The sequence below is a fragment of the Ischnura elegans genome, chromosome 3 (genome assembly GCF_921293095.1).
Source record: "Ischnura elegans chromosome 3, ioIscEleg1.1, whole genome shotgun sequence".
In the NCBI taxonomy this organism is placed as follows: Eukaryota; Metazoa; Arthropoda; class Insecta; order Odonata; family Coenagrionidae; genus Ischnura; species Ischnura elegans.
In genome coordinates, this window is record NC_060248.1 from 37762383 (window position 1) to 37787256 (window position 24874).

The window sequence follows — 24874 nt, forward strand, 5'->3', positions numbered from 1 at the left end:
GCTTAGATGGCAGTTAGTGTACAATGTCGTCTGATTATGCAGACGGCACCGTTCCTGAGAGAAAAATACGCTTTATGTCCACAACCAAAATTCATTACAGTCATGAAAACAAAGTGGAAGATTTGCTCGAAGATGAGGAAACTAAAAACGGCTTGGAAAATGAAGAACTGGAATCCAGTGGTGTCGATAAAGTCGAAAAGAGACAATGTAAATACTTGACTAAGTGCATTTGGAGGACAAATAGTTGAGATATTGGTCATCCTGTTGTTTATACCATGTTATTTACCTCTAAATTTCGTTTTTGGGTTTGATTTAATTTTAAAATCGCTGCTGTAATCAGGTCACATTATGTCTCCTTGCTTACACGTATACACACTACAACTGTGTGGCATGCTGATTAATTTGTTAATTCATGGCCTCTATTTCTATTTTTCAGCCACTCCTGCACCATCACTCTTCCAGTTCCTAAAAGTAGAATTGACCCGTGGGTATTTACTTGAACATGACGAAGAGCGGTACTCAGCCCGAAGGGAAAAAGTTTACTCATTTTTGAAAATTCCACGTGAAGTGGAAAAATTTATGGCTTATGGGTTCTTCCAGGTAACGAAATATTTGATTGAATAACGCCAAAGTATTCCTGAATGATTCCTTCATTAATAACCTACAAGAATGCAATTAATGACCAATGTTTATTTCAGTGTGCTGATTCATTTCTATTTGCCTACACTTTTCTACCATTACGTTTTATTCTCGCTTTATGGGCCGTTATCAGTCGTCCAATTTTGGGATGTTTCGGGTGAGTATTCGGCATTGATATTTTACTTTTTATATCCCATGTTTACTTTGTTGGAGAGGAAGTGAGTTTCTCTATACTACACTGAAAGCGCCAATCCCGAAAACTTTAGATTTAGGATGTAAATTGATGAATTCTGCATCACTTATCCTTGTTTCTTGTCTTTGACAACGATCCTATGATCTATTATTTAATCTTGCGCGGTTCTACGTGTCCACGCACCTTTGTACTCATTTGAGTTTTACTATTGAAAATTATAAATGCAATGCAAGGTGGTTAGAATTTATTAAGTGTCAGCGTTTGGTTATTATTTGTATGCACTGTAGCTTAGATTATAATCTCGAAGATATAACCATATTTTGCTGTCCATCGAGTATTAGATGATGTAATGGTCTAATTCATATGATCAGCTTAAATTATTTTTTATTTTATTCTGATGTTATAATTGGTTTTATGATTCCCTGTGTTATGTTTCAATCCATCAACCATCCATTTTAATCATTACCTACTATCAGCATCTTATGTGGAAGTTTAGATTTTATTTTTTGTAAGCCTTATTTTTGCTTGACATATGGCATACAAGGATTTAAATCTTTGTATGCCATATGTGCCTCTGAATTCCAGGTAGCGTACTGCCTGGAAGATAATGCATATCATATTCCTTTCCGAAGGCTAGGCTCTTCCTCTTAACGTTAAGGACCTTATTGTTAGCCTCTATGATGAGAACTTATTGCAAATCTGTCTTTTTCATTGTTTCATTCAAGTCTGGGAGTTGTTTATTGATGGCAAAAGAGGAAAAACTCAGTGAATGGAACACTTGAATGGTTAATAATCTTGTATAGACGATATAGGTTATCATCATCACTGGTCAACAATCCTAGGATTGGTTTGACGCAGCTCTCCACTCAGTTCTCCTATCAGCTAATCTTTTCACACCTACGTATTTCTTCTCTTTCACATCTCTCTTTACTTGTTCCATATATTTTGTTCGAGGTCTTCCTTTTCCATTCTTGCCTTCCACTTGTCCTTCGACAATTGTCTTCATCAGGCCATCATGTCTCAAGATGTGGCCTATAAGGTTGTTCCGTCTTCTTATTAAGGTTTTCATGAGGCTTCTCTTCTCTCCTACCCTTCTTAGGACTTCCTCGTTACTAACTCGGTCGATCCATTTGATTTTCATCATTCTTCTGTAGCACCACATTTCAAAGGCCTCTATCCTTGCTTTCTCCGCTGCGGTCATTGTCCATGCCTCACTTCCATTTAGGAGCATACTCCAGATGTAGGTTCTTATAAATTGTTTCTTTACTTCCATATTTAAGTTTCCCGCTGTAAGCAGGTCTCTCTTTTGGTGAATGCTCTCTTCGCCCGGGCTATTCTGCTGATAATTTCTTTCTTGCTTCTCCCGTCACTAGTTATCTTGCTTCCCAAATAACAGAATTCATCCACCTCTATCAGTTTTTGCCTCCCTATTTTAATGTTGGTCTTGACTTCTTCTCTTCTGCTGCATACTAAGATCTTGGTTTTCTTCGTGCTTATTTTCAGTTGATATCTACTCATTACCCTACCCATATTAACCAGAATATTTTTCAAATCCTTCTCTGTTTCTGCTATAACGGCTATGTCATCGGCAAATCTTAGCATGCTAATTTTTTTCTCCATGGATATTCACTCCCAATTCCTTTTCTTTGATTTCATTAATGGCTTTTTCAATGTAAACGTTGAAAATTATGGGTGACAATGTACAGCCTTGTCGCACTCCTTTCATAATTCTTGCTTCTTCACAGCTGGGCCCTGATTTTATCACGGCTACTTGGTTTTTGTATAAACTGTGGATGATTCCTCTGTCATTATAAAGAACCCCAATTTCCTTTAGTATTCCAAGCATTGTGCTCCAATCCACGTTGTCAAATGCTTTCTCTAAGTCCACAAACGCAACGAATGTTGGCTTGTTCTTTTCCATTCTCTTCTCTATGAGCAGTCTTAGGGCCAATATTGCTTCCCTTGTGCCTTTGTTTTTTATACTGCCACATTCGAAGGAATTAGTGGTTGAGGCAAGGGAGAAAAAGGCTCGGGGAAGTGAGGCTCAAGGTATCGGTCCATAATGATGACAACTAGGGAGTCACAAAGCCGGCTATTTGTTCTGTGGTTGAATGAGGAGGCATCAAGCACACCTCTGGGCTCATCTACCCCAGGGCATTTTTTTGGTTTTCCTTGAGGAAGTCATCCGTGGTACTGTCACCCGCTCTGATCATGCCTAGAGAAAGACTGTGACCACAAGGGCCCCATATCCTTATGTGAATTTTTTTGCTAGTTTTCATTAAGGAAGCACCAGAATTATCCTGTTTTGAGCTTTCAGATCTCCTATGTTTGCTGAAGCCTTTTGTTTTTCAATGCTGTGGATGTTATCTGTTCTAACATATCAAATTAGTCGGCTCCAAGTATCGAAACCATTACTCATTGGATGACTAAAGCAGACTGGAGTATTCTGTATATTGTGCTGTGTAATTGTCTGTCATGGGTGTAAGAGTGATCCCTCAGAGGGACAGAAAATGTGATTGTGTGAATCAGTCTTTACCTGATATCCGCCTACTTCCTTTTTCCAGTTTCTTATTAGGAACAAAAGCTATGCCTCTTAAACTATCATCTTCCCTTCTTTTTGTATATTGCCCTGTAGCCATATCACCTAGTATGCCTCACTCTCCTTACATTTTACATAGCAATGACTCAAATATTGACTATTTCATCTTCTATTCCTGTTTGATATTTTCTAACTTACTTTCCCTCATCATTGTCCAAGCATTCCACGTCCCAACTTACATTTTTACTTCCTTCTTTTCAATCTCCTTAATCTTATTTCTTTGTCTTCTCTTCTTTATGCTATAAGAACTTATTCTTGCTAAGAATTTGCATGATGGAGACCTCAAAAACCTCACGAAAACAAATGGTCAAATTCTTTCATCACCCTTGCCTTAACCGACCCCAACATCCACAGGGTTTTTCCCGTCCGCCCACCCTCTCTCCTAATTGTGTTGACCATTTTCTTTTGCTGGTAATCCCCTCCCAGTACCCCTGCTAATTCTCACTCCTTCTCAGCTAACCTAAAGGGACCCTTCACCCCCTCTTTTCCTGCCTTGCTACTTACTCCTGCCTCTCCATTTCTAAATACCTTTTTCTTTACCTATCTCTTTTTACCCTACCCCCCTTTTTTACTCTTCTCAATCCCTCCTGTTTTTTATGCGTGTCGTTATTGTACAGTTATGACTAGAGTCCTCCTTCCAACGTGGGTTCCCCACATCCCATAGTTTTATCTTTTCCCCTCTATCTCTACTCTGTAGGCCTGTTCCCACCCCCTTCTTCAAAGATGTCAAATCCTCCCCTACTCCTTCTCAAGAGTATAAAGGTGATTTTCAAATGTTTTGCAGTGTCTTGTTCAAGATGATGGCTCAGTGAGCCGAAACCCATTTTGCACAGTAAAAAATTTTGTGGAAAAGTGCTATGATCTTTTATTTATTTAAATATTGGTAGTGTTTGTAACATCCATTGCAATTATGTATATTTTTTATGTCTCATCATTATATGTTGTTCACCTTCCATTTAGCTCCTAACTTTTGATTTGTCTGGTTGGGGCTGCCCTTCTAGGAGTAATTTTGACTCCTGCCAGTCCCTTTTAGGAGTCATTGGAGCAAGTAGGCCTCTCCTGTGTAATAAGGTTGTAGCTCAGGATATCTACGGAAAATCGTATGGTTTCTCTTCCTCGTAGGGAATTCTTTCTTTTCTGTGGAAACATCAAATCATCATTTTGCTAGTAGTAGGCCGCGACACTCCAATGAGGGAGCGGGTTTTTCCCTATCCCCTCTCTTCCAATCCTATCCTCACCCAAGAGGCGTAGGTGGGCTCCTAATCGCGGCTGCACCTCCTTCCTTTTTCCTTCCCCTCCAATCCCCTCCTGGGGTAATCTCGCTTATCAGTTGATGTACTGGGTCCTGGCCCCAGTGGTTGTTACCTTCTAAGGGCCTGCCCTGGGTCCTCATCTGCTGTAGCCCAGGATAAAAGATGGCTGAATATGCAAAAAACTTACAGGGAATGGATTAAATGAATCAGTGTGTATTACTGACCACATATGTGTATATTTCTGTATAATTCTTGTTAATATACAGATTTATACAGATATAGACAGACATATACAGAATATATAGATATTTTTATCAAAATTTGTCTTCTATGACTTATTTTTCTTTGAAAATTAGATTTTTTACTACTCATTTAATTTATATCTGTCAATAGCTAACTGCATTTAAGGATCTGCATTTTTTTTTGGTACAAGGTCTTGCTAATGACATGTGATGCAATTCAGGTATTGTTAGGAACATTTTTGGGATAATATAAATGAAGCCATTGTTAATATCTTAGTAAAAAGATTAGAAAAATATCTGTTTTTTTTTTCAAGAATGTGTGCTAGGAAATGTGGCATTGATTTATATATCCATAGTTACATACAGTGAGGTATATGAAGGCATGGACCTAAGATCACTAGAAGTAAAGCCCTAGCGCTTTACTTCTAGTGATATAAGCTTATATCTAGACATTTTGTTCTTTTATTTCATATGTTGTTTTCTCCTAATCTATTGAATTTATTGCCTTTTCGAGTACCAATTGTTATAACTCATAACCTTTAGACATTGTACTATGTTTTTATTTGTAGCAGAAATTACATGTATGAAACCCTTTCGCCAGTTTGATTAGAGTTGAATATGTTTCCTTCATCTATTGATTTGTTTCACTTTTGCCTGGATAGTTTCAAGCGTTTTTCAAAGAAATCATTATTAGAAACTTTCACCTGATTATTGCAATTTTTATAACTCTGATTTAAATTTAATGCATTTATTTTATCCATGCCAATATAATTTATGCATAGTTTGAATATGTACTATGTGTTATTTTTATATGCTTGTGTACATACTGGGTAGCTGCCCATATTCTGAATAAATAAATAAATGTATACTCAGAAAAGTAATAATGCTATCTATTGTTTTCCAGGGTGAAACATTTAAAATCCAGAAGCATACTCACACCTGCTGAAATTTGTGATTTATTGAAAGCTAGTATATTAATATCATGTAGTATGATGATGCTGTACATAGACACATCAATGATGTACCATCTCATCAAAAGCCAATCTGTGATCAAGCTTTATATCTTCTATAATATGCTTGAGGTAATGTCTGCATTAAGCGAATAATCAATCTAGCACAATAATAATGCATACATATTTTCTTCTAATTATAATTATTCTATAATTTGATCCCTACTTTTTGCAATAGTTTAGTGGTCATTTTTGCTTGTCCATGTGAGTATGTTTTACCTACCACTTAATACTGGTTGGTAAAATTGATTAAAGTTTTGCTTACGTGTGTACTAAATCTGTTACTCCAATTTTTTAACTGGAATATTCTTGTGGATTTGCTACTACATATTGCAATTGCTATGCGACAATTTTACAATTTTACTGCTGTTTTCATTACTACATGTTTACATTTGAAGTTTATAGCCATTTATATCACTCTTAATTCTAGCATTAAAAATTCTGAAGAATTTAAATTTGTTCCCATAGGTTGGAGACAGGTTGTTTTCTGCCTTTGGCCAGGACACAATTGATGCCCTATTCTGGACAGCAACTGAACCAAGGGATAGGAAGAGAGAGCATTTGGGTGTTATTCCACATCTACTGTTTGCTGCCTCATATGTCTGTATCCTTATCATGCTTGACATTGATAATTTGAAGTATGTCTTCAATGCCTAGAATGAGCCCTAATGAAGCTTGTTGCATGGACTCAAAATAGTTTTGTTTTACAGTTGCAAAATATTACTTGAACTTTGGTTGAAATGTGCCATGAAGTAATGATTTGGCCTAGTCAGGATTTGATCCTGTATCTCCTGATTGATGGTCATGTATGCTACTAGTTACACCACCAAGTCTGATAGCAGCAGCTAGCAGCATACCTGACTGATAATCAGATGATATAGGTTGGAATCCCAGGTAAGCCAAATTATTTTTTTATGCAAATTTCATCCTTGGTGTAAATTTGAACCCATACTTGTGATTGCCTACCAAGTTACTTGGTATTGGCATTGCTATGAATTATGTACTTCAACTGTCTGCATCTTTGAGGAAGGGATTGCTCATTTATTAATCTATATCTGTTAAGTGTTTCTATTGCTTCAATGACTTAATGATTTTTATATTTTGGATTTTGTGGACATCAGATATGTATTTGTTAAAATTTGATATGTACCATGTCAATGATGTTGTGCTACTGAGAAAGAATATTCTCACTCACCAATAGAAGAAATGTTAGGTCCTCTGGTGCTTCACAGTTTGTTTAATTGCTCACTAACTCACATCTAACACCCGAAAAAAAACTTAATTTTTGAAGGTTGTAGACTAGGCAAATATTGAGCTACCAATGAACTGCCCACCTGGAGTACCTATGTATTCTGGATGATTGTTAATCTACTATATTAAAAATGTGCCAAGAATTTAATATAGTAGTGCAATGAGATGCCATATGGTATCTCATTAAATAAAATTTGACCTCATGTGAGACTCCATGTGGTGGCATGTGGCAGGGAACGTGTTAATATGGGTTCTGTCGTGTAACATTTGGAACTTATAGGCAACCCGCATCACGTGTGCCTTTTGTCCTCTCTATTTTTGTGGCATATATCTCTTTGAAGGGATTTTTGTCCCATCAATTCCATAGTGGTGAAGGCAAAATATTGTTGAAAGAAGTCAAAGAGTTAGGGAAGTTGTATATAACTAGCTTGCAAATTTTCCCTATATATACTTTTCATGTTTATTTACATTTCATGAGTACCATCTGTGGCGTTATGAAAGAGCTATACCAATTATAAGACTATAAGACACGGTCTCAGGCGTTACTTTGTGGAATTGCTTCATGTTAAATGAAATCAAATCACTATGTTTTATTCCACACTTTATTTTAAATCGCACGACCGGTTTCAACACTTAAGTGTTATCATCAGGTACAATTAGATGGGTGGCACGCTCTTAAATAGGTAAACGTGGGTGGAAGGGGGGTATCAAAAAAGGGGGGGGCGGGTGGGAATGAATATTGATGGCGGGTAAAGCTGATTTTTGAAGAAAGGAGTGGGGGAAGGCCTTGGGCTGGCTTGCATGGGATAAACGACAAGGAACAAAGGGGGAGGGGTTCTCAAAAGGTTTAAAGACATGAGGGAATCAAGGTTGAGGGTCGCAGGGGGGTGGTAGTGTAACGTTAAGTAAAGGTGACTGGGAGAGGAACATATGGTCATTACAAAGTTTAGTGGGGCAATTCACAAAAAAAAAAGAACATCGATGATGTTTTTTAAATATTGACGAATCCTCTGGAATAGCAAGACATTTGTGTGACAAGTACCATTGGTGTAATTTTGAACCCAGGATTTTACATTGTATTGACAAAGGGAGAAAAATGGACTTTTTGGAACAGTTTGTAATTGTCAAACCCGCCATCAATATTCATTCCCACCCGCCCCCCTTTTTTTGATACCCCCCTTCCACCCACGTTTACCTATTTAAGAGCGTGCCACCCATCTAATTGTACCTGATGATAACACTAAGTGTTGAAACCGGTCGTACGATTTAAAATAAAGTGTGGAATAAAACATAGTGATTTGATTTCATTTAATTATAAGACTTATCGCTACAATTTCGACCTTTGTCTGTTAGGGAGTAGAAAAAAACCTTTATCAGCCCATTTACCGTGGAAATGGATGAACATTGAACAGGCAAACATGTGATGTGGGCTGCCTACTGAATTTGATGATTGCTTTGCAGACCAGCCAATTGGCACATTAGTTGCAACTTCTGTTTTATTATAATTTTTAGCCTCTGTATCTTTGCTCATCTTTACAAGTTTTGGCCTCAGCATCTATGCTTTATATCTAAAGGGATGTAACAATTAATGTTCAAATTGGTGTTATAAGACCTCTTTTTAGTCGCTGGAATTTTTTTGGAATTCCCTGAGCACATTTCCTGAATATCTCTTTCAATTTCTGTTTTTATGTGTGTAGTAATGGATACATTTATTTTTGAACCTGTGTTATTTTGCTACCTAAAGATCTCTGCATCTTGTCAGGCAAATGCCGATCTCTGTTCCTTCATGGTATAGATTGCAATTCATTTTATTTTTACTGCTAAAACACTATAAAAGTATTACTTAACAAATTCTCAGTTTTGCACAGTCTCCTAGTGTTATTTCAAGCGACCACTTTGAACGTTGCCATCAACTCGAACAACAAAGCTCTCCTAACCATCATGATGTCTAACAATGTGAGTATTAATTTTCTGAAATGTATACGTATATGTTACTAAGTTCATGAAAATGAGGATTTATATTGTGTATTTGTTGGCTTGTCAAAGTTAACACGAGTTCTCAACTTTGGTGTTGAGAAGCAGAAAGCTGAGGCCACTGTGGAAACTAAAGTTGTAATGATGATGGTCATGTCATGGAATCTGGAAAAAGTTGATTATTACCTAAATGATGTTACTCCATATTTATCTGTAATTTAGGTGTAGAGTTACTTTTTTTAGTTTTCATGAATCATTAACCTCAACCTTATAGTCACAGTTCCTACTAGACCTAGAGATGTGGAGGAGACTGAGGGTTTGCATTGAGGTAGAAGTGGGTGGGGAGAGGATTATATAAACTGCATTTGAGGGTAGAATATTAGATAAGTTGGGGTGGGAAAGGAGAGAAGAGGATTTATTGATTGAATTTAAAGGCCTTATTGTAAGTAGAAAAGGTAGTCCAATTTAGGAGGGGAGACCAGAGCGGGTAGCTGCGTAAAACTATCATAACTGCGTGAAGTTTTATTGGTATTTCCACTATTTTAGTTTGTTGTATATCACCAACATTTCAATGTACAACATGTTCATTGTTATCAAGGCAAAAGAATAGGACATGGGTCTGTTTGTGATATTTCCTACAAGCCCCATATTGACTATTTCACTCATTGACTTTAATTGCTGAAAAATCATTTGAGATTTCTCTGCTCAATCCTTACTCTGTGTTGTACCAAGGGCTATAAGTATGTAAGTGTGCTCATATACTTTCGTTTGCTGTAGATTTAATAAATTGATTGCCCTGGGCTATCAAATTTGGGTACATACAGTGGAACCTCGTTAAAGCGAGTACGGGCTATAGCGACACCCCCGCTATTACGAGAGATAGCCGATGCACCGTCAATTTACCCTATAATGAGCGTGTTAAAAAATTCGTTTTTACGAGACCCTTTCGGTGTTGGCTCTCGTCATAGCGAGGGTTTCACCGCCGGAAGACTTTCATCAAGACTCCTTAACCTCTGTAATTGCTAGCGATCTGTTAGAAATGAAGTTAATGGAGTGCTCAGTCTCAAATTTATGTGGTAAACTGTCGTTCGATAAATATAATGATTGACGATACAATGCTTTGCATGATTTTTATTCAGTGCGGCGCTTATAAATTGTTTGAATAGTTAGTCGTTATTTGAGTAAGGAAATTTAGTGATGCAAAAAAAACATCGCCTTTCGCCTGGATTTATGCTTACGTTCATCGGATAGATGTTTATCTGTCGCCGCACCACTCCTGTTCCTGTATATCTGTTCGCAACAGGTATATTGGCTATTATTTGCTCCACCTCCGGTAAAGCGACAATTCGCTATAGCGAGTGTTTATTAGTGCACCGTGGTGTGTCGTTATATCGAGGTTGCACTGTATATGACTTGAAATTAGTGATAATTGCTAGAAATACTAAATATTCATGGCTTTGTTTAATTATAGCACTGTCATCTTTTCAGTTTGTTGAATTGAAAGGAAGCGTCTTCAAAAAGTTTGACAAGAACAATTTATTCCAAGTGTCTTGCAGTGATGTGAGAGAGAGATTTCATCTCTTCGTTTTGCTCTTCATTGTTGTGTTACAGACTATGAAGGAGTATTCTTGGAAAGAAGGTAACACAATAAACCTTTTACTCTATATTTTGCATGGACTTTTTTTCAGGGAGTTCTCTTACTTTTAAGTCATTCTTCTTAATGCCTGCATCTTTTGAAGATTTTCACATCACTATTTACATATGCATTTGAATTTCATCCTTTTCAAGTGTTATACATTGATGTTATTCCGTCATTTCCAAAAGCAGTCAAGAAGTGCCTCGTCTAATAAGGGCCTTAGAGTAGGGCACTGGTGATAGTTTAACTTTGTACTCTTGTATAGTTTGGCTAGAGGAAATGATTTTTGAGTTACGAGAAAAAGTGGCATTTAGAGAGGTTCCCTGATCCCCACTCAAACCCCTGTGGTTGGAGATTTGGTCATTCAAATCAGTAAGTCTTCAAGATGTATCCCTTTCCTTGGATATTTTTATTTTTTGTGAAGCATTAGCACCGACATATGTATTAGAAAACAAGACAGGTTTGAGGCTTCTGAAAAGTGGGTTTGAAAAGCTGATGGTAGAAGTGAGTTGGAGGGATAGAAAGAAGAATGAAAAGGCAATAAGAGCATATGGAAACCTAAAGTCACTGTGAACACATCTGTTGTCAAGGCCCACAAAAACATTTCAATTTATAGGTTCTACGTGGGAAAAAATTATCCCAACAAAGGTTGTGCCTCCACTATTGCTCCGCAGGATAGTGGGTTTCCTTTCCATTGGTCAGGGAGGGAAATTCAAACAAGGCACCAATTTCCTTTCTTTGCCATCCAAATAAGTGATTGGTTTACGAAGGAATTGAAAAGAAAGTGATGCATCAAACTGCAGAAAATAAAAGTTTTTTTTGTTTTGGTTTCTGACGAGGAAAAATAAAATTTAAACTTTTTTGTGATTTATGGGATTTACCTTGCAAAATTATGTGTAGTCATTTAAATTTGTAGCAATCATGTGCATATGCACTGAGGAAATATTTTCAGTTGCAATTGACGAGCGAAAACCTTTTAAAGTGATGATTATTTTGGTGTTTAGAATTATTCCTGATGCTCAAAATCGCTCCTCATCATTGGTATCTTGCAGATTACGTCTTGCAGATTTATGGCGGAAGTTTTCAGGGACGAGAAAATGAGAAAGTGGAGATGGGCTTTAAGTGCATTTTAGAACGAGTGTCAGATTAGGTATGAAGAAGGAATGGATAGGAGAGTTAGGGGGAGATAGCGGTTAAAAAGGAAGGCACAATTCCTAAGGATTTCCAATGCGCCAATATTCTAGAGAGGAGTACGAAATACGTTCAAGCCTTGGTGTCAGGCAGGCACGACTGTCATGACCTTGGTGGCTGAAGTAAGACCATATTTGAATTTCCCTTTTCTCATTCCAAGGATTATACTTTGTTAGAAAGGGAATCCATTCTCCTGCAAAGCAATGGTGGCAGCACAAACTGTGTTGGGATACTTTTTACCCCCGTAGTACACATCACAGCAATAATTCTTATTTTGTATATAACCTTGTCCCAGCCTTTTATACATCATCCTAGCTGGAACAGACAATATTGTCAAATCATGATCTCTTTTAATGCACTTAGACTGTATCAGTTCCACCAGCTTACTTTCTCTCTGTTGTTAATGCATAGTACATAATGCTTTTTGAAATGAAATTCATATTCTATGATGCATGTTGCTTAGCTATGAATTTATTGTCACTAGTCTAGTCTTAGAGAGCCACTTTCATTCACATTTATGTATGGTTCATCCATTTTCAAAGTAAACTCCATAGTCTTCAACATTCAATAGAGGTTGGCTGTTGTTAATAAATGCTAAATTAGTAATTAATGGTCTTCTGGTGGCCAAAATGAATGTTGCTTATTTTTTCCATTTGGTGACCTTAGTTGATGCTATTCTGTAGATATTTTATGGGCTTGAACACAATCACTGGTTGCAAGAGGAAACTGAAGCAGGGAAGCAAGGAAAGGAAGGGTAGGGAGTGGTAACAGCATGTTATTTCTGCCTGAATATTTCCTTATTGGCCATTAATTTTACTATAAGTGGACACTGAGAAAATTTTCGTATTGGGAATAAGTATGTTTTCAATGCTTTATTTTTAAAGATTTATGGAAACAATTTCAGGATAGAATTATAAAAAAACTTATCCTTCAAATACCCCACCATTATGGAATTCAGTTCTCATTTTTTGGTAAAGATTTTTGAAGTGTAGTGATTAAGTTTATTCATTTAATCCATTGGAGGCCTTAACCGATGATAAAAAAATGAAATCAATAAGTGAAAACCTAATTTTCTATGTCGAAAAGCTAAATTTCAATTTCATTCTTAGTATCAACAGATAACTGCATTTCCTAGGTAACTGCAAAATATATTTTAAGCTAGATTTGCATCCAGGTTTTTTGTATTTATCACCGTCTGATAATGTCCTTCCTGCATAAACTGTGGAAATTTTTGAAGCTTTTGCTGGACACATGCTGAAGCCTCTTGAAGCTAGTAAATTGCAAATGTTGACTTCTAAACTCAGAAAAAAATTCTGTCACCTTCATTTCCTCATGAAGTTCTTGCAGTTGTAACTTGCAAAAAATATTCCAGTTTAAAATCAGCAGTAGAAAATGTTTGCATTGCCTTTGGTTGGTAAATAAGGAGTTCTCACTTTCATAATGGGTAAAAAATTGCTTAATATCGTCTTATCGCCAGCTCCTGAAATTTGCACATTTCCCCCAAAACTAAGCGCACAATATCAATGTTTTCTAAAGCATGTATGTATTCCTCAAAATTTTTTTGTTCCAATTTTAATCATTCCTGGCCTGTGACAGGCTGCTGCTTTTTTTAAGTAGGTAAACTTGTGTACATATTTGCTTTATATTTCCATTTTGATATCTTTAGCTGACAATTTATGATTTCATACTCGGATATAATTCAGGGATATACGTGGATTCATTATTGTGGGATTGTAGGAAACAGGCTGGATTTTTAGGAAATTGGTTCTTTGCTTTTGAACTTAAAAAAAATTCATATTTCAAGCTTTTACTAATGCTCAATAAATTGCATTATTATGTACTGAAAATAATTCAACAGCCTAGTTAACATCCTTGTGACATGTTTACAATGGTTATCAGTGGTTAATTTAAATAGTTGTTATAAATATTCTTACTTAAGGGCTTATATTTTTTTTTACTAATTATGCATTAATTAATCTCCTGAGGCCTGTGAATAGAAGATATTACATTTAAGTAATGGAATGGTTAATGGAAGTGGATGGGTAATGGAATGGACTGTGCTAAAACTTTACCATGGTTCACTCTTTTAACTTCTCTTAGATTACATTTTCATTTTGCCTAATTTGTGTCCTCAAAAATTTTCAGTTTTATTAATGAACAAAAATCAACCTAAATATCATAAATGTCAGGCATTTTCCTGTCCTATAAGTCCTTGTAATTGAGTTTCATATTTGTTTAGATTTCATTTTAATATTAATTTTTATATCTTGAGTAAGATGTGATTTTTTATTGCTATTGGTTAATTGTTATGGTGATAAGTTTTTGTATAAAGCCATGTGATCTTTATTTTTTTTTAAGAAAAAGGACATTCTTCTCCCAGGTCTCAGGAGGTTGATTCTTGGCTGAACAAATGGGATATTTCATAACATCAACCTTGTATTTTATAAAATTCACTTGATATGAAGATTGTATGTATGAAAAATCATTTTACTGTTGGTTTATCGCATTTTACTTGAAATAAAATTATGAAAGGAATTAAATAGAAGATATACATACGTATAAATAGTGGAATGGTGTTGACTGCGCTAAAACTTGATCATGGTTGCACTCTTTTGCCTTCTTGATTTATATTGTCATCCCACCATCATTCAAAGCTACCCCTACTAATTGCCGAGTTTGTTTAGTTACTGTGTCTTGTTTTTCTAATACTCCCTTGGGACAGAGCGTTTCTGGGTTCTTGTCCCTGACTGCATGATGGTGCTGCTAGCAGAAGTTTTGGTGGACTGGATTAAGCACGCCTTCATCACCCGCTTCAACGAACTACCTGTAGACGTTTACCGAGACTACACACTAAGCCTTGCCTATGATATGGCGCAAACCCGACAGAAGCATGTAAGAATACATTCATATATTAAGATAAGTGTATTGTCAAGAATTAAAAATGTAACTTTTCATTTTGGGACACTTTTATCTCTTGTGCAAATGTGTTAAAAAAAGCCATTGGGGATTATTCTTTTTAAGAAAACACACTACATAGTGCTTAACGTATAAATTAAGTAAGAGTTCGATGTCATTGGATGAAGCATGATTTTTACTTTTGATTAGGGCATATTTTTGAAACTTTCTTCCCATTTCATTCGGTGTTTGTAAAAACTCCAGTACATATATAGATAATTAAAATATGTATGAATCTATGAATCAACGCTTCTTATTTTTGCTGGACACATTCATAACATCAACCTTGTATTTTTAATAATTTTCACTTAATTGCTGAGGTTTTTTTTATGGGTTTTGAGTATGAATTCAAAAAAAGAATCAACCAACAACAAGAATATGTACATAAATATCTTTATTTTTTAACCTGAGTTGATGAAGATTTTTATTTTTGTTTAAGCATCCCTAATTTATTTTGTTTTCTGAAGCAGTGTTCACCGAATAAAAACCTAATGTATTGCTTGGGAGGAGAGTAATCCTGCAAAAAAAAATACTACTGGTCAATGCATGTATTTTTGTTACGATAATTTTTATGATCCTTATTCTTAGCCACAATATTTAAGATTTTGGATATATGTCATATTTGAAACTAACGCGACTCTGCTGTATCATTACATGTTCATATTTCAATTCACATATGTTGTTAGTAATTACAGTTTACTGTATATTGTATAGGGATGGCTCTGAGGGGAGACTGGGTCTTCCCCTTAGGTTAAGGAATTTCTGAGAGTATACTAGGGCTTCTCAGCCCAAAAACCTAACCTGCCCAAATTCATTGAACATAGGTTTTTCTTTGCTTCTCCTCTGAATTATGGTCAATCATGAAAGCTCTAATGTTATTTGTTCACTTCATTGTTATAGGTGAATGCAAGAAGTTTTTGATATGATTAACATTTTCAAGCATACTTAACAGTGTAACTACTCAAATCTGAAGACAATAGGGTAGTTACTAAAATGAAAGACATTGATTGTGATTCATAACCCACCATTAGTTTATTTATAATATACAAATTATTTGGCTTTAGAATTCCCAGTTTAGACGAATGTTAATGGTCAATTTTAATCTCATTTGAAAAAGGCCAGATGGTCGCCCAGGCAATGCCACTCCACATGATGTCACAGGGACCTAGATGCTATACGAGTTGTCAGGAGTTTTACATCATCTGAGATTACGAATGCATGCATGAGGCACAGAGCTCAGGGAAAAATCTCTTAATAATTACTTATTAAAATTGCCCAAGGTCGGAAAGTTTCCTTCGTTTGATAGGGTATTAATAATCCTTATTTAAGCCAAGTGCTATCTGCTAGCAGGGTACTCTGCTACCTGCTAGCAGCCTGCATCATAACGGTGCTCATAGCGTCGCACTAATGTGGCCTCACACAGCGGCTGCTGGAACCAGAATGATATCATGCTGGCTTTTCCCAGCATTCATACTTAGTCATCGTGTTTTTGTGCACTTGAAAATTTTCACTTTTCGTTAAATCGCAAAAAATAGATGCCATCAAAATATAAATCTAAAAGCATGAAATACGTACTCCAGGAGTAATAATCTTTCGATTCAGGCAATTAAAAAAAATTAGGAACCACCATGTTTAGAGCTTCACCATAACATTTATTAAACCACAAGTAGTATGTTGTAGGTGGCCCCTTATTTTACTGCAAACATGAGCTGCACAGTATTGCCAGCCTTGTATTACTCAAATTCAATCCATCACCATACTTGAACAATAAAATTTGTTGTGCATGCTTGTCAAGTTTTCATTTACATGAGTAGCCACCTTCAGATTATGCAGATTGCCTGCTGGCCTAGCGCTTGGTGTATTCTAGGGTCCACTAAAAAAATACAGCCATCTCTGGGTATAATTGTATTGATGTATGCATGATATTATGACTGAGTTAATGTTTAGGCTTAATTACTGCATACTGTTCATAATATTTAGGCTAAATAGCTGTATAGAAATTTATTTTTTCACAGGAATATGCATTATTATTTAAGAATGTTAATTATATGCATCGCATTTAATTTTATTGTTAATATGTATGGGTAAAAATATATAGGAGGTTAAAGTAGAGTTACTCAAATAATTGTAGTATGTACATATATTTACGTACAAATTTTCTATGATTACGTGGCTTAGAAACAAATCATTAAGCTTCTTATCACCTTCTTACCAACTTTTACATCATGATTTAAAAATTGTTTGGATATCATTTGTTCACAGTGAACATGTTATGATAAAGCTCAGAAAAGTGTATTTTTTAAGTTTATTTATTATATCTCTCCATTGCTTTTCGGGTTAGCTGCATCGAAGTTGTGTTCTGATGACATTTCGTGGCCTTTGCTGGTCACATCTTCAGATCAGGTCTGAACAGTTGATTATTTTATTTTTATTTTTATTCTCCTTCTTTTAGGATAGGTACATAATATGGTATAAGTTAAATTGTCTGCTTTACTTGGGCAGAAATTTTTAAAAATTCTTAGCAGTCTCAGATATACATAATATTTTGTCACCCACCTTTGTAGTGAAAGTGCATATGGACATAATATAACTTTCTTAGCCCTTTAATTAAGTGTTGTACTAATTCCACCCTCCTTGTGTGCATTTTAAATTACCTTTGCATTATGTTTTCCAGGCATTTTCTGACCACTCTGACCTTGTTGCTCGTCGCATGGGCTTCATTCCATTGCCTCTGGGAGTGGTGATGGTGCGGGTTCTGGCTCACGCCATTCGAATTGAAGGCCCAGCGGCCATCGCTCTGCTGCTTCTCTCCTACCTTTGTCTTGCCTCCTTCCGTGTCCTCAATGGGTTGGTGATCTTGGGTAAGGCTTGCGACTTGATTTCCCAGCACCGAACCCAGAGGGAAGCTGCCGCAGCAGCGGCCACAGCTCAAAGCTCCAGGCATTCCAGCCTCAGTGGTGGAAGCCTTGGTTGGATAAGGACTCCTGAGCCATTGGCATCCCGGATTGATAATGCTACACCTCATGGATATGGTAATGAGAGCAAATTCACTTATTATTTCCCTTAGAGATATTTATTTTTTGAAAGAGTTGGAATCACTCTATGGAAAAAATTGACCATAAAATTAAATCATCTCTTGATGAAAAATCAGCTTTTTTAATATTAAGACCCAAGTAGGATTAATTCTCTGCTCATATTTCCGAAAATGTTCATTTTGAATGCATAGTTATTTAACAAACTTATTGACAGAATCAATGGATTTTTTGGTGGTTTATTTTTTTGTCCACTATCCATTATATGATAGTATGTCTTGACCCAGTGACTCTTCAAAACGTTGGTACATACATTAACACAGGTCTTCAAAATTTGTCAATATGTAGATAGCTACAGTAGACTCTTTATTATGAAGTTCACGGGACCGAAAAACTGGAGGTTTGTAATAATGAAGTTCGTATGAATGTTTCTTTTAGGAATCATTAAAAAGAAATAGTACATATATATTAAAGACAATTAAATTACCCACCAATATATTAAAACAAGAAAATTCATTTCAGTTTCTTATTAGAAGAATGCAGCGTGATGCAATAACTTCCCGAATGCAGTAAGTCCCTGATACACAAACTAGATGCGTTCCGAGACCTTGGTCATAAGTTGATAAACCTACTCTCCAGCTATCGAGAATTGTCTGATGACAGTTAGAAGGGTCTAGTTTGGGGTGGGGGCCAAGGTTGCCAAATAAGAAAGCAAAATGCTGATGTCACTTGTAAACAAAAGGTTTAGTGAAGAAAGGAACTAGAAGCGACACCAAGCGTTAGGGATGCAAAGGAAGAATTACTTATTTTGGTGATTTGAAGAAAGGGCTTGTTTTGTTGGTTCAGGCTTATGTTGGTGCTCCATGTGTATGTGAAAACATTGTATGATTAGGCAAGGTTGTGAGGTGCGTTTGGGGGACAGTGATTGGCTGCAAACCATGCTGGCGGAGGATTTTCTGTCCCTCCTTTTGTGTTGTCATCGATCAACTCTCGCCGGCCTGACTGTATGCAAGGCATCGAAGAGTACCATTATCCTGCAGAATGCAACACTGATCTAGTTGGGCGTGCGACATAGCCAGAGCAAAAAAAATTGCTCTCCACGGTTAGGAAGGACGGCTGAAACGCTGAACACAGCTTCACTTTGATTCAATGATACTTTTTTCAGATTATGCCCAAAGTGCGAGTTCCTCCATGACACACTGTGTCACATCAGCCTAATTGAAAGGTGCCAAATTCGAAATTTGAAATTTTTGAATGCTCTTATCTCTGAAAGTTCGTAAATCGAATAGGTAGAGGACTACCTGTACATCCAATTTACGAACGGTTGTGAGTTACCATGACTCCACAGGAATGAAGCTTATTATATGATGTTGCGTGAATAGTGAAGAAAGAACCGTAGTTGACGCTCTTGGGCACAGTACACAAGGAGAACTTAAACATGGTGCAATAATTAAAACTTATCATAGAGTATATCCACCTAAATACCGTTGCTTATCCGTGTAACTTTGTAATAAAGTTCATTTTGTAACCGCCGGGACCGGGACTGAGGTTTGTAATTTCCTAATAACGTTTCTTTTACTATTGATTGGATAGGCCTTTTCATCGGGACCAACGATTTGCTTCGCAATAAAGAGAACTTTGTAATAATTTTTTTTTCGTATTAACGAGAGTCTACTGTATACCTTTCCTGAATGAAGGGTATTTCAAAGGCTTAAGATTTTACTGCATGCCTTGTTCAAGGAAAAAAATTGTTGGTGGTTATGGAATATCCCTGCTCGAGGCATGAAATGGCCATTACATTTTTTGTGTATACCTTCATGTTGTAGCATGAGGATTGAATTTTTCAAACCACCCTAGATGACGCTGAAGTTTTAATGGAATAGTTACTAGTTGGTAAAAGTGAAAATATGGAAAAATACCAGTAATTATTAAATTCCAGAAATGCCTTGGAAAAGTTGGCAATGGGCAGAAAAATACGTAATTCAAGTAAATATGCTAAAGGGCAGAAATCTTCTTGATACAAATTGTAGATATAAATAAAGTAGCTTTGGATAGATAAAGGGGCTTTGCCTACAGGCATCTGTCTCCCCAATAATTTGTATATATTTAAATCATCATAAATTTCTTCACATATCATAAATTTGTCTTTATAAGCATCAGTTAAATGAATGTCGTAAGTGCATTAGACATGGATGTTAGATAATAGTTTGAAATTTTGATTTATTAGCACAAATGCTGCATTATTTTGACATTAAAAGCTAATTACTTATAATTACCCGATATTTTTGAGCATTTGGGTAAATTATATACATAACTTTTCAAATAAAATGTTTTATGGAATCAATCTCTGATAGTCAATTCCCTTTCTTCTTATTTTATAATGAAATGGTGATCACAATACAAAGATTCATTCCAATCTTGAAGTTGCAATTATGATTTATCTTGCTATTTTATGGCCAATGGGTTAATTTTTTTCTATTTTTATGTGATGATTTTTACATTAATACAAAATGGACTGTGTAGGTACTTTACCATCTCGGGAAGTAAGCCATCCATAGTTTTTATTGGTTGAGAGACTATTAGTATGAATTACGTATTGAAGAAATTTTGTGTAGCATTAATGCAATGATATAATGACGTTGTCATGCTCTGGGATCATGGAACTGAAATCAATGGAATGCTGGCTAGTATCAGTTGCGGATTCAGAAAAATTCAAGGGGGGGCACAAAAGATATCTTGAGCTACCTTTACTTTTACCGTAATGAAAAATAATCAAGTCATATGCAAAGTTTAGGAAATTTTTATTTATAATGATTACACACATGTACAAGACAATGCCATCTCATGATATAAAAGAGTTACAATTGTAGTTCTGCAATGTTAGGCAATGCGGGCGGCACTACAAGGGGGGGGCGTGTGCCCTCTGCACCCCCATATGTATCCGCCGCTGGTTAGTATGCACAGTGCATGGGAGCAGATGAAGCCTGCCTGGGCCCTCCAAAGGTGCCTAAATCCTGTGTAGTTTAAATGAGAAAGTGCAAAAAAATATTACATTACATACTTACATTTTTAGGTGAAAAAAATACATATTGTCTGAGATCCAAGTTACCTATGAAGTCACAACCTCTTTCAAAATGTGTGAGCTGTAAAAAAATTTCTAAGTTGCATGAAATCCCATGTATTTAAGTGAATTGCTACGGTGAAGGTCCTTTTTTGTCCAGCCAGATGTTCAATTTCTCTGCTTTACTTTGGGTGGGGTTATCAACATTCCTCCATTTAGAGTTCAGTGACAGGCATTTATCTTAAATATAGAAAGGCAACAATTTTCATAAGGAGAGTGTTCCTTAAATCTGTCTGCTTTTATGTTTCATGCCAGTTTCTCATGGATTTGAAGATTTAGGAGGTATGTGCTGTGGTTTTAAATGATCACTAAACCTTCAGTTGTTATAATTGTTCCTATTATTTGCTGATATACATATTTTAATACTATGATACTATGCATTTTGAATTACTGAAAAAAAGTCAGATGAAATGAATGGTAAAAATAATTTTTTTACCTCACTTTTCATGCAATTCAAAAACCAGGTTTTATGGACTTTGAAGGTGAGTTTGCCCAAAGGTAGATTGATTCAACTTATGACAGGTCGTGCACTTAAATTTGAGAGTGAATGCATGGAATTACCCACGTTAGTATTTCATACTTAACCCTTTTGGATGACGAAAATATGTGGCAGGAGGTTCCTTGACCCGGGAGACGAAAGCTGCAAGTTTTCGTCAGAGATTTTGCTTCACAAGCGATCGAATGCTGAAAATAAACGTTTCCTTGCTCTCTCCCTTGTGTGATGGCCACAGGTTTGTGAAGTCTTAGTTTTTGGGCCCAACAAAGCGAGACTTAGGCATACCCTCGAAATGATGGTACCCGGACCCCTCGTCCTATATGTATTAGCCCTCTTTGTGGTAAGGGCCAGCGGTCATTCAATTTTTCATTCAGTCAGTTTTCGAAATAAATATTTGTTCTTTTCTCAAAAAATATAAACTAAGAATTGAATTCTTTGTCTTTTGAGCAGAATTTACAATTTTTAAACGAAATTCTACCATAAATATTAACTTATATCTCGATTTCAGTACTTAAGCATCAACATGAAAATTGTTGCTGCATTAAATGTGTTAATATTGATGGTAGAGTGTCGTTCAAAATTTGACAATTCTCATCATAAAAGGAGGAATTCAATTCGAAGTCTGCAATTTACGTGCAAGCAACAACTATCCATATAGCTAATTCATATAAACAAAGCATGATTGACCACAAACCAATGCTGCTGGTAGGGTTATAAACCCTAAAAGGAGGGAGCCCAACTACCCTTGGAATTCGAGATAATGCGGAGTCCCCGCTAGGAAGGGTTGAAAAAGGTTGGTACTGAGAGTGCGTGATCGTCAGCAAGACCCTTCTTAACGAATGTCATGCAAAAATGCTCCATACGGAGGGGAGAGAGGAGTCTCTTGGGGCTCAGTACAGCAATCATGCTAAGGCGAGAACTCCACTGTCTCGAAAGGGTTAATAAATTAGTGGATTCTTTTGTCCTTTTAATGAGGGGTATCTATTCTCTGATCCTACTCATCCAGTCAAATAGGTTCAGTTACCAAAGCATTATTATTTCCTTATGTATTTCCTTTTTTATTTGACAAGTCCTTGGAATCTTTCAATTTTACTGCCTGTACTTTTGCTGGACTTGTGGTGCACATTTCGAATTCTAAATCTCTTCAATGTTCTTCACCTTTGACATTCTCTGCTTACCCCTTTCTCTTGCAGGATTCCTCCTTCTGCAGTAGATTCACTTTGACATGGTTTTCATTTTTACTATTTTGTTACTACGTTGTTGTATTGAGGTAGAGTCCGGAAGGGTGGTTCCATTACATATTGGAATATTCACTAAAGGAAATTGCATTCAGATTTGTGGTGGTGTTTGCCATAATTTCTTCTGGCTTGTGAATTTTAATGTGTAGTTACTACATATATCTTTGTTGAAAATGTGCCCTAGTTTAGTGTCAGTAAGTTTAAGCACATTTTTTAATTGTATCATTAAATCTCTTGGTATGATTTGTAGAGTGTTGTGAATGAGGAGAAAATAGTGAAATTGAATTTCATTTAATGACGGGATAACTATTTTCAGGATATTATTTTAATAAATTTATTGCTTAGTGAAGGAGAGGAGCAGTTTTTTGCTCTTTTCTCTTTGCCTCAACAATTTTGATCTATTTATCATCCATCTCTCGATTTCATTTTTGTGTTGCACTGTTTAAAATGAAGTTATGTCAAAAGTATATCCTGGCTGTTTTAGTTACTCAGAACACTGTTGTAATATGATATTCCTTTTTAATTTACATAGTTATTGGTATGTTGAAACAGCAACATGAATCATGTAGACGTAGTGGCTAATTTTAATGTGAGTGTTCATAAATTATTACTCATGAAAATTTTTTGTTTTTGTTTCACTTCGTATTTAATTGTTACTTTATGAACATAAGTCTTATCACTGAAGCTATGCTTTTACTGAATGACTAATGAAATATTTTGTCTCTCGAAAATGTCAGATCTTTCCAATGGAATTCGTCGCAGGAAAATGGGATTAGAAGAAAGGAAGTCAGCAAGGAGAGCCTTCATGTCATCGCGCAAGCTTTCCTTACCTGATGGAAGGGAGGCATCCAAATCCACAGATGTATCTCCATCAGAGATTGAGGATGAAAATCGACCACCCAGTACAGAAGCTTTGGGGCCAGCTGCTATATTTTCCAACAGTGCTGTCTGCATTAACAGTGTCTGTATGAATGAAGAACTTCTTGCAGAAGAGCCAATCAAACTCAACAGCCCTGAAAAGAGTGGAATTGAAGACATGAAGAACATCAGTGGGTCAACATCAGAAGTGGTGACAAGTGGTGTGTCTCTTCCGAGTGAATGCCCTTTGAGCAAAAAGAAGTCGGGGTCAGAACCAGCCATACCTCAAGCTGTTGAGGAGGTGCTTACAGATACCAAGCACACATGACAGTATGTTGGTCCTATTATTAAACAACTGGGCATTGATGTTATTATTTATATTTGTCATCTCCCTGGTCAGAGACAAGTCTGAGGTTGTGTGGTATTTAAAAATGCTGTGATTTTTTCAGTTGTTTTTTTACTAGACTTAGCCATTGTGTAAGGAACTCAAATCAAGTGTTAACTACGTTGGAAAGCGGCTGATTGAAATTTTTATATGTTTCATGTATGTACATTGTTTTTGGTGAGTTGGTGGTACAAATTAGTGATAAATTTTTCATTTCATGATTTTTTGGTACAATTTGCGAGCAAATTCATTGTTGAAACAAGGGGTAATGGCCAGTAACAATACTTTTCATTGTATCAATGTAACAAAAAAGGTATTCTTGGACTCACGGTGACAAATGAGCGTGATTTTTATCATGGGAACTGTAAATCAGAAATTTTGTTATGGTCCTGTTGCCCAAAAATTTTATTCATTAAATTTTTGAATGAATAAAAATATTTACAAGATTTTATGCTTATCAATATGTTTTATGCGGTCCCGATATCATTGCGTTCGATTTGTACTACGGGGTATCCTTGTCCCTCCCCCAGAACAAAATCCTGGATCTGGCCTTGACATAAGCTACAGTTTTATGTTTACCATTAATATTTGTGGTATCAGCTATAATATTCTTATGAAAATTAAAATCTTACCTTTGACAAATTTTCTTAACAGAGAGGTTTCACACAGTACAGCCAGAAGTTAGCTCCTGTATCATACATTAGTGCTGCAGTTGAAAGTGTAGTGATTTTAGTTCGCCGTCAGTCACTCACTGGTGGTTTGTATAGGTAAGGGTAGAACTCACCCAAAACTAAGCCACCG

General features: G+C 36.2%; 1 protein-coding gene across 2 annotated transcripts; it reads left to right on the forward strand.

Annotated features, from left to right (window-relative positions):
• Window position 1: 1 nt before the first annotated feature.
• On the forward strand, window positions 2-24519 carry LOC124155671 (protein TAPT1 homolog). 2 transcript variants are annotated; one of them, XM_046529687.1, is made up of 12 exons: window positions 2-207; window positions 437-600; window positions 699-796; window positions 5831-6008; window positions 6405-6540; window positions 9046-9143; window positions 10650-10800; window positions 14711-14880; window positions 17618-17975; window positions 21352-21378; window positions 21561-21578; window positions 23568-24519. In XM_046529687.1, the coding sequence occupies exons 1-12, from the start codon at window positions 24-26 to the stop codon at window positions 24014-24016; spliced, it is 2031 nt and encodes a 676-aa protein (XP_046385643.1). In that variant the 5' UTR covers window positions 2-23; the 3' UTR covers window positions 24017-24519. The 2 variants fall into 2 exon arrangements, with proteins under 2 accessions (XP_046385643.1, XP_046385644.1); XM_046529688.1 differs by lacking the exons at window positions 21352-21378; window positions 21561-21578 and having other exon boundaries at window positions 3-207.
• Window positions 24520-24874: the final 355 nt, after the last annotated feature.

Coding starts and splice junctions, on each gene's coding strand:
- LOC124155671 (XM_046529687.1), top strand. CDS start 24: ATGTCGTCTGATTATGCAGACGGCACCGTTCCTGAGAGAAAAATACGC. Junction 208..436: donor TAAAGTCGAAAAGAGACAAT/GTAAATACTTGA, acceptor TCTATTTTTCAG/CCACTCCTGCACCATCACTC. Junction 6,009..6,404: donor TCTTCTATAATATGCTTGAG/GTAATGTCTGCA, acceptor TTGTTCCCATAG/GTTGGAGACAGGTTGTTTTC.